At 40.9% G+C, this 10,534-nt stretch overlaps 2 protein-coding genes and 1 pseudogene across 2 annotated transcripts in view; all 3 read left to right on the top strand.

Annotated features, from left to right (window-relative positions):
• Positions 1–234, top strand: part of APOH (apolipoprotein H) — a 15,007-nt gene extending 14,773 nt beyond the window's left edge. Inside the window, exon 8 of the mRNA XM_003786614.1 lies at positions 179–234. Within this exon, the coding sequence (XP_003786662.1) occupies positions 179–234 (56 nt within the window). The remainder of the gene's footprint in view (positions 1–178) is intronic.
• A 6,347-nt stretch (positions 235–6,581) lies between these two features.
• On the top strand, positions 6,582–6,674 carry LOC111724064 (annotated as a pseudogene).
• Positions 6,675–10,154: 3,480 nt separating this feature from the next.
• Positions 10,155–10,534, top strand: part of CEP112 (centrosomal protein 112) — a 423,284-nt gene continuing 422,904 nt past the window's right edge. Inside the window, exon 1 of the mRNA XM_003786186.3 lies at positions 10,155–10,203. The gene's annotated coding sequence lies outside the window, so the exon portion shown is untranslated. The remainder of the gene's footprint in view (positions 10,204–10,534) is intronic.

The following is a 10,534-nucleotide window of genomic DNA, read 5'->3' as shown; positions in this document are numbered from 1 at the left end:
TGGGGATTCGAACCCACCACCTTAGGTGTACGTGGCTGGCGCCTCAGCCGGTTGAGCCATAGGCGCCGAGCCAATGCATTCCATACATGTGAAAAATGTGTCTGATTTGGCTTAGCTATTTAATGAATTCAAGAACTGATTGCCTTAGAATGCTGACTACCTTTTTCCCCCCCAACAGAACATAATTATCTGGCTTTCTGGAAAAGTGACGCATCGGATTTAAAGTCTTGCTAATGTGCTTTTCGGATTCCAAATTCAAAGTTATATTTTTATTTTGTTTGTTCAAGGAACCTAATGGAAGTAGAAAAATAAAGTGTTTGAATTTATTGCCTCAGCCAGTGCAGCCTGACTCCTCGTGGTAGCTTACTGTTAGTTATACTATCCGGTTAAAACCCACAAATACTTGAAACATCACAACAGCCACATCAACGATTGTGAAATGAAAAGTGTAATTAATTATCCGGGAAACCCAGTTCCTCTCTACCTAATCCTCCTCCCAAGTACTTTCACCTAAAACCCTTGAAATATAATATTTTTCCACAGAATGGTCCACAGACCCCCCAGATCAGCATTTCCTGTCTAGTTATAACAAAGACAGAATGCTTTGTCTCAGAATTGCCTAGAATGGCCCACAAATCCGCATGTAGGACAAAGTTCTCAGATAGTTCCTGTGCATCTTCAAGTTTGAGAAGCATCACCATATAGAAATAACTGGATTTGAATCCTTGATGTGGGATTTACGGAATGTCAAAAAAGATCTGTCCTCCACTAGGATCCCATGATTTGTTATTGACATCACTCATTTGCATTTATTCAACTCCCTTGCCTGTCTCTCTCTCCCAGTACTTGGTGTCCAAACTCACCCCAGACTTCCCTATGCCTGCACTGGAGCAGCTGAATGTTGGAGGGAAAACAAAAAACAAGAAAAGCTTAAATTCATAAATGCAAACCTTACACAGACCCTGAGCTCTGCCGGGCAATCCCACCGTACTTTCTCTAGTTGGTTTACTCCCTTACTGTCCAAGGTGGCTATTTCTCCTGTCCACCTTCCCTAAGCCACCTTCTTTCTCCTCACTCTCAGCAGATAGCCTGGATTCTTATTTCATTGAGAAAATGGGGAAAATCCTTTATCTCTCTAATCCCCAGCCCATCATTCTCCCGGTATGTGTACCATGGACCCTGCCTTCCCTCTGGTTATAAGGGATGAACTCCTAGGTCCCATTCAAGGGCAAGCCCTCTCTTTATGCACCAGGTCCCATCTTCTCTCTCTTACTTAAGGATTTTGCTCCTCCGGTTAACACTCATCCATGTTTACGATCCCTCCTTCTGTTGGCACAGTTCAATCAGCATACAAGTTTACAGTAATAGCACCCATATTTGAAAACCTCCTGTGGCCTGGCACAGTGGCTCATGCTTATAATCCTAACACTCTTGGAGACTAAAGCAGGAGGACTGCTTGCACTCAGGAGTTCAAGACCAGCCTGAGCAAGAGTTAGACCCCATCTCTACAAAAAACATCAACATTAGCTGGGCACGGTGGTGTGCACCTATAGCCTCAGCTACTCGGGAGGCTGAGGCAAGAGGATCACTTGAGCTCAGGAGTGTGAGGTTGCTGTGAGCTGTGATGATGCCAGTCACTGCCGTTTAGGGCAATAGAGTGAGACGCTGTCTGAAAAAAACAAAAAACAAAAATATCTTCCTGTTGCCTCACATCCCTTCCAGCTACAGAGCCATGTCTTTGGTCCCTGTTTTCACAAGAGTCCTGGACAGTTATTTACCATTTTCATCTGCCCTGTATACTACCCCATCACTACTTTGAAAGTCTGTGTTCCCCATAGATATGTCCTCACCTTCATGCCTTCCTTGGAACTTGACCCCATTCCACGTGGTGGGGCCCAGATCTCTTCTCCAAGATGCTTCCCTACTCCACCTCCTTTTGAAGAAACCAGGGTGGTCCTGGGCCTTCCTAGCTGTCCTTCAAGAGCTCCAATTTCCCATTACCTAACTTTAACAAACAATTTTACCTTTCTTCCTCAACTCTTTCGTTCCAGGCTCTGTGTGTGTGTGTGTGCGCGCGCGCGCGAGTACGTACTCAAGGTAGAGTCTGAGAGGCTATGATGTTTCCCCCTTCTAAACCCAAAGCCCTGTTTAGGGATTTTACTGAACAAAAGGGCCATCCTCCCTGCATTTCCTCACTACAAAGCACAAAGCTTTAGAACCAGTGTTTTCTTTGTCACATATACATTTTAAAATTGGCCTTCCCTTCCTTCTACCTAAGAGCTCTAGAAATGGAAAGAGAACAATAAAACTTTTACAGCTGTTTCCCTGACCCACACATGCTCACTGTATTTGCTCTGGAAAAAGGGAGAATTTTGATTTATTACCTCCTCTTTTGTTGCCAATGCTTTCATAACTACTTTTGTTGTTCTGAAATTAAAAAAAATATGGAAGAGCTAATAAACAAGTTCAGTAAGTTCCAGAATATAAAATGAACACATACAAATAATTTTGCATAGCATTTCTATATACTAATAACAAACTTTCTGAAAAAGAAATCAAGAAAACAGTCAATCCCATTCACAATAGCTACAAAAAAATACTTCAGAATAAATTTAGCCAAGGAGGTAAAAAGGAGGGGATACATTTAGCCAAGGAGGACCTCTAGGCTGAAAACTATAAAATGTTGATGAAAGAAATTAATATTTAATATTAAAGATCTTTGTTTTGGTTGCGTCAGATATTCAGTGTGGCAAAAGGTTATACACAGGCACTTCTATTTTTAAACCCACGGTATGTATCCAATCCCACTCCCCTCCCCAGCCCATTCTGCAAAGAAGCTCCTGGAAGATGGTGAGTTTGGTGAGGATGGCTGTTTGCACCATTTTATTCACTGGAGGGCGTCTCAGGGTGCTGGATAAGCTTGCATGCCTGGAAAAATGATCAGAGTAGACGTCAGAGCTTAGACCATAGTACTGATTCCTCTCATTTAATGATATTTTCACAGAGATGAAAATCTGCTATTTTTGGAACCTGAAGAGGCAGTTTGGATTACAGGACCCCATCAGTAGAAACTGCCCGGTTGCAGTACCTCTGTTTAGCGATTATTTGGTTCCTTTAGGCCCATAATCCTCTTGGATGCTTAGCTCTCCAGGTTGCCTGTCACCAAAGTTCAGCTGTACCCTATGTGCCACTGCTGCCTCCTAGTGGCAGCTGTTGCTTTTCAAAGTGCTGGAAAAACAGTTGGGAAAGAAAAGATGACTTGGTATTGAAGTCTCCTTAATTCAGACACTGGGCAGATTTTTCCATACATATCACCTCTGTTAATTCATAAGGAAGATAAACTGAAGCTCAAGGAGGTTATGGAACTTGGTGTACCCAGGTGACAAAATTAATGAGTGACAGCACCGGATATCCAAACCTCAAAACTATGTCTTCTGTATCATTCTTACACTGCTAATTAAGCTAGGACTTTTTCCATCGGCTTCTTAGAAATATTTGAACTCAAAAATTGAGATTGTGCAGCCCCATGCTAAAACAGGTCGGTAGGAACGAGTGTTACACAGGTGCGGCTAGGAAGGTGCCCTCTATTGCTAGTTTCTCTGGACACTTTCTGGACAACACGGCGATATGTGTATTATTGAAGACAGGGAGGAATTCATTACGTGAATTACCCCAAGAAAGTAGGATAGAGTAGATAGCAGAAGGAGCGATAAGATGGTGAATATTGCTTAGTTCTGATATAAGGAAGAAATTCAGAATCGCTATCCTAAGGGCAGTGACAATTTTTTTTTTTTTTAGACAGAGTCTCACTATGTTGCCCTCAGGAGAGTGCTGTGGCATCACAGCTCACAGCAACCTCAAACTCTTGGGCTCAAGTGATTCTCTTGCATCAGCCTCCCAGGTAGCTGGGACTACAGGTGCCCACCACAATGCCTGGCTATTTTTTGTTGCAGTTGTCATTGTTGGTTAGCTGGCCCAGGCCGGGTTCAAACCCGCCAGCCTGGGTGTATGTGGCTGGCACCATAACCACTGTGCTGCAGGTGCTGAGCCAGGCAGTGACTCTTTTTTCAGTAGTGAGGAAATATGCTTTATATTCCTTGATCTCTACCCTATATTATATCCATTTGTGGTATAACATACTTTTGTAATCTATCAATGGAAAGTTCTGAATTATTTCCCATCTAGTTTGAGGAATTTACTGGGTACAGGGTTGTTCTGATATTTATTTCACAATAATAGTAATAATAATTCTTGGTATTTATAAATTGTTTTCCATCTTGATACCAAAATATCATTCAATTATTTCATTCTAATGATATAGAGTATCTTAATGCAAAACTGTGAATCACTGATTGAAATTTGATTATTTAGAATATCAGCTTATAAGCACCGTATACAGAGTCATTGCTAGTTTTGAAAGAATAAACTAAAAATATGGAAATCTCCATATCTCCATATCTACGTGTATAGATATAATATCATGTAAATTCCACAAAAATGGACAAAGGAAAAAAGAGCTACTCTGCAGAAGAAAGCAAGGATTAATAGAGATATTTAAATATTTCAGGTTTTCTAATAGTGGAAAATATAATTCAAAAGAGATTTTTTTCTCAAAAACATACAGTTAGTCCAAATCTAAAAAAATTGTTAATATGAGACAGCTACTCTCCCAGACCATTGAGCGGGATTGCAAACTCGCAAAATACTTCCAGCAAGCAATTCGTCAGTACTGATCAAAAGCCTTAATGTTTCTTTATGCCCATAGGAATTTCTTCTATGGAGATAGCTAAAGCTTCAACCAACATTTATATATATTCCAAGGCATTTATTGCAACATTATGTATAAGAGCAAAAGATTCATAACCACAGGAGAATAATTAAGCAAATTATGTTATATGCAAACGATGGAATAAGTAGACATTTAAAATGGTGATAGATATAAAGATTTGAGTAAGTCTGTAAAAAAAAGATTTGAGTAAGTAGGTTAATCGTGATTATTATTCCTTAACAGAAGGATTAAATATACTTTTTAATTTTCTTCTTAAAACCTTCCAGTATTTTCCGATTTTCTTATAATACCATAAAAACTTTCAAAATCTGAAAAATCCAGCAATGCAAAATCCTAGTTTAGGAAGTAAAATTTTATGACTCTTTATTACTCTTAATAGGAGTAATTTAATTTTATTAACTCTTGATTACTTGTAGATAGTGAGTGGAAATTTTTGCCTAATAATCTACCACCACAATTCAACGGTGCTTCAATATCCCTAACATTTGTCCCTGTGTCTTGTGTTTACTTTTTAATGTGTTTTTTAAACTCACCCTCCTTCAAATTTCCAGATAAATCCACATTGAAGTCGTTGAAACCTTGAGTCTAAAATGTTTTATGGGAGAAAAATACAGTGAATGTCATCATTTTGTGCCAGTATTTTGCAAGATAGAGTTATTTTGGGGGTGATTTCAAGATGAATATTAAAGTAGTACAACTGATAGGACCTAAATTATCTTTAATTCCTTTACATAGAGAATCCTTGTCCACATTTTATTTATATTCTTATTCTTATAAGTTGTTTTCCTTTTGATGTGTGTATGGGAAGTATTGAAAATGGTATTATGACTTATAAACTACAGTATTTTGTAATTCACTTTTTTTGTTTTTGAGACAGAGTCTCACTATGTCATCCTTGGTAGAGTGCCTTGGCATCACAGCTCATAGCAACCTCAAATTCTTGGGCTAAAGCGATTCTCTTGCCTCAGCCTCCCAAGTAGCTGGGACTACAGGTGGCCACCACAATGCCTGGCTATTTTTTTGTTGCTGTTGTCATTGTTGTTTTAGCAGGCCTGGGCTGGGTTGGAACCCACCAGGTATATGTGGCTGGCGCCCTAACCACTGAGCTATGGGCGCCAAGCCAAACTCACTCTCTATGTTTAGAGTGTGAGCTTATGCTTTTGGTATTGATCTCCAGGGCAATTAAGGCATTAAAAAAATGTCTTTAGGGAACATATTAAGTTTTATACATATATAATTTAAGGCTAAGGAAAGTAAGTTATTGTATCAGGTTTACATTTGACATAAAAGAGAAGGTAATCTATTACTGTCTATTATAGTGACTATAATTTTATCAAGCAAGAGTTTCAAATGTACAGTTTTAGTGCTTATAACAAAATGTAAGTCTAGAAATCTCGTTCAGTTTAGATAGGAATAATTATCCTTCCAAGTAGTTGAAGTTCACATTTTCCCACATTTTGTGTAGAGATCAACTGAGTTCACATTGTTCCTTACCTAGTCTAATTCCGAATTGTGAGTTCACATTTTGAAAATAGGTAGCTCCCTTTCAATATGAGACATAGCATAATTAACTTTCCACGCAGGAAAGAAGAACAGTTTATTTTTTAGGATCCTGTCTAATTTTATCATTGTCAGTAATGTTACCATTTGCCTTGTAAAAATTGAGGTAAGATGTTATTTGTTTTTGAAATAAATCTACTTTCATTTCAGTCATCTGTAAGTATTAGGAAGTAACATTTTTCAATGGAAAGAATGTTTTAACGTCATTATCTTTCTAAAATATGTTTTCCCAATTGCTTCTCGGCCTTTTGGCTAAGATCGGTGTGGTATCTGTTCTTATCCGTTTAAAATATATTTTCCTATACTGACTTTATAATCACCGTACAGTGTTTTCCTTTTCTCCTCCTGTTCCATAACGTATTATGTATACACTTTCTGAGCCAGGTGACAAAATCTCACTCCAACTATGGTTATTTGATATTTGTCTTACTACCTCCTGCTATATAGTAAAGGTTTGGAGAGTAGAAACTTATCTCTGTTCTCACAACTCCTGAAGCTTCATTATAGTTGCAACCATTTTTGGTAACTCGACCACTGAGTGGTTCCCTTCTCTGAGAAAGTAACCTCAACCTCTTTCCCGGAAGCACAAAAGGGAGCTAATGAAGCCATGTTTATACACTGGGACATCCAATCTCCTGACCATATCTCATTGGACTCATTGTGCTCACTGGATTCAAATTTGACCAATCGGATTCACTCTCCTATGCAGAGATTTGAATTCATAAAAGTTAATCTTCCTGGTCTCTTGAATGGGAGCTTTGTAAAACAGGGAGCTATAGGGTGGCCATATTCTTATATGCAGAGAAAATCACGAAACTGATGTGCATCCATCTTTGATTCCGTAATGGATTGTCTATACATGCTAGGTATTCTGCAAGGCACTGGCTATGTGATGGTAAACCCTAAGAATGATCCCCATTCTTTCAGAAACTACAGGCATTTCAAAGGATTATACTAATTCATAGGTGATGACCAATTTTGATAAATGCAATGAAGAAAAGAAGAACAAGGGGTTTTGAAAGGAAATAAGGGCTGGTTTGAGAATCAGTGAAGGCCTCTCTGAGCAAGTGACCTTCAAATGAGGTGAAGAGCACAGTGTTAGAGCATTTCCAGTAAAGGAAACATTCCTTTAACACACCTGCATAAAGCAGGTGTTCAATAAAGTTTATTGAGTTGACACATTATTATCCTTTATGAGTTGACTAGACATTAATGAACTCTGATTCCAGCAACTTCTTTCTAAATATTTATAGAGGGCCCCAGGGTGAGTCTCCTGGATGCTTTTCTATCATATTGAATTGCTGTATGGTGTGTATCATTTATTTTTCTCCAAGTCTGTGTAGCTGTGAGGATATTACATTTCTTTTCATTTCCTGCTCTGATGCTTGAGGAAGGCATCCTTGCTGGTGCTACGTTTTGCTAATGTCTGCCTTGAGGTTACTAGAGCCCAGCCCTAAGGACGATAATGTCAATTTTGATTTGTCACCTCCAGAAAGGATGGGCACAGATGCTGCTTATGACTTCAATTCTCAATGTCTAAATGGATATCAACTCCATGCAGGGCTGATTCCTAACATAGGCTCAGTGGACATACATCAGAAAGTATGGGCTACTTGGGAGGCTGAGACAAGAGAATCCCTTAAGCCCAGGAGTTTGAGGTTGCGGTGAGCTGTAATGCCACAGCACTCTGCTGAGGGTGACATAGTGAGACTCTGTCTCAAAAATAAATGAATAAATAAATAAGAAATTGTGGGAGCCCTTTGGTCTGTACACACATTTTTGGGCATGTGAGCATTTGTTGGTGGAGAGGAATGGGGGGAGAATGACAGCATTTTAAGATTCTCAAGGGAAGTTCTTCACCTCTTGAGGTTAGGAATCACTGTTAGGAAGAAAGCTTGTGGACAACCCATAGCCAGCACTGTCCTTTCCAGACCATCGCCTCTGCCTCAATGTTTGCACACCGTCATTGAATCAGAGCTGTGTTTACCATCTCTTTAGGATGACTTACAGATTTTCTAGGAGATTCTTTGATTCTCAGGTAAGGAGATTCCAAAAGAACATTGTCCACCAGTCTTCTAAACATAACATACGTGTACTCAAGGCTTGAATTCTGAAGTGAACATAGCTGAGGCTCAAGTTGGCACCCCTGCTACATATGTATAACATAAATAACAGTAAAAACCTTGTACCTATTACCTTTACGTTTTTATTTGCATAAAATATGTATATATGAATACTTTACATATATTAACAGATATACATATATTAACAAATGCATTACCGCATATACTTAACAATTTTGTGACAATACTTAAAATCTACTCTCTTGTAATTAAAACTATACAATACATTTTTGTTACAGTCACCACGTTGCACAATAGATTTCTTGATCTTCTTCTGTTTAATTGAAATTTTGTATCCTGTGATCAATATCCCTACCTGGGATTAGGAAGGAAGTTTATATATCTTGAAAGTCTTCACCAACTGGTAAAACTCTTGCAATTGCATGAATTAAAGTCATTGCATGAATGCTTGGGTTCTGCATCTTTGATTCTTCATGCAAATGATCTGCATTATAAATCATTTCTTAGCTATAAACATGGTCGATTATGGTCCATGGTCAAATATCGTCAAAAACTCAAATACACTTTTGAAAACTAAACGTTGTTAAAAGCATTCTGTACTTTTTCTTTTCCTTAGCACGATTTGTGTCTGAAACAATGAAGACTGTTGGTGTTTGCTTTTGGTGGAATGGGTTTGAAAAAGATCCTTGAAGAGAATTTGACTTCTCTTTGGAAGCTTGAAAGTAACTAGTTTTGAACGAATGGATCTTCTGCTTTCTTTATGGAAAATTGAATAGATGCTTCAAGCTGTGCTTATGTCAGATTTGGCATCACACTGAGCGTACTGCAAAGATACTGCAGAAGGAATCCTATTGTGAAATTAGATGAAAAACAGTGGCAAACTGAACCTTATTTAAGTGAGTGTTTTTACAATTTCCATTTTGTTTCTGTATGCTTTTTAAAATTATATAGCTCAGAGCTTCTCTGGAAGAGTAGCAGGAGACGAGAAATCTCCCCAACATAGCAGTGCAGATGTGGAGACGGCCCTTGAGGTGGATGAAACTTCTTGGGAGGGGCAAGAATACATTGTACACTTGATGTTGCCGATCTTTACAGAACTGGTAAACACAAAGCCTTTTTATTCCAGGACCTTCAGAATTTGGGTTTAACTTTTTCAGACTTTGGATAGTTCCGAACGCAAAAAAGAAAACAAAGCATCGCTTATTTCCCATTTAATCTACCCTTATTTCCGGCCGAACGGTGAGACAGGAGGGAGACAGTTTTCATTTTTTTAGTCTCATTCCACTGATGCCTCTGCAAATAATGGGTACCCCTTTTCTAGGAACACCCTTCAGCAATTTTACTCAGCCTTTCTCCACCGCCTCGAAAGTGTTCACGAGCTATTCTTTGCGCGGGAGGTCGGAGCACCCACCCATCCAGCCATCAAGTTATCCCAGAAGGCAACCCTGGGGGCTGCACGACTGGCGGCAGCGTCGCTATGGCAACGGCGCCGCGCGTACGCCGCCGCCGGAGGGCGGTGAAATGCCCGCGCGGAAGTCTCCGCCCTCGGCGTGTGGGGGGCTGTGGCAGCCGCAGCTCCCAGCGTCGCCACGGCAACGGCGCCGCTCACCGGCCGCGGTGGGAGTAGGGGGGGACGAGGGGGCGGGGAAATGCGAGCTCGGAAGTGCCCGCCCCCGGGCTGCTGGGCGGCGGCGGCCCGCAAGGATTTGAAACCGTTCGGCAGCGGCGGCGACGGCAACCGAGCGGAAAGCTTGCGTGTGGGGGCGACAGGTTCTGTCTTTTTCCTCATTTCCCTTCCCCGGCCTCTCCCACCAGGTTCTCGGGTGGAATTTTGCGCGGATGGCGGCCGCCCAGCCCGTGCGGGCGGGTCCGGGGAGGGGCGTCGCCCGCAGGCTCCGGGCCCGTTCTCCCGGCCTGAGGGGCGCGCGCCCCGTGGGGCCGGGGCCGGGGAGCCTGGGCGCAGCCGGCTGCCGTGTGGGTCGAGTGAAATCCAGTCCGGAACGGGTTGGGAAAGTTCTTAGTCAAGTTTGATCGGCCGGTGCGGCTGGTCAGCGTGACGTGGTCCAGAAATCGGACCAAAGGGTTTGTCGCTGTGGAAGGA

This window comes from Otolemur garnettii, unplaced genomic scaffold, assembly GCF_000181295.1.
Source record: "Otolemur garnettii isolate 467f Iridium unplaced genomic scaffold, OtoGar3 scaffold00018, whole genome shotgun sequence".
NCBI lineage: Eukaryota > Metazoa > Chordata > Mammalia > Primates > Galagidae > Otolemur > Otolemur garnettii.
This window is presented reverse-complemented; position numbering and strand designations above follow the sequence as displayed.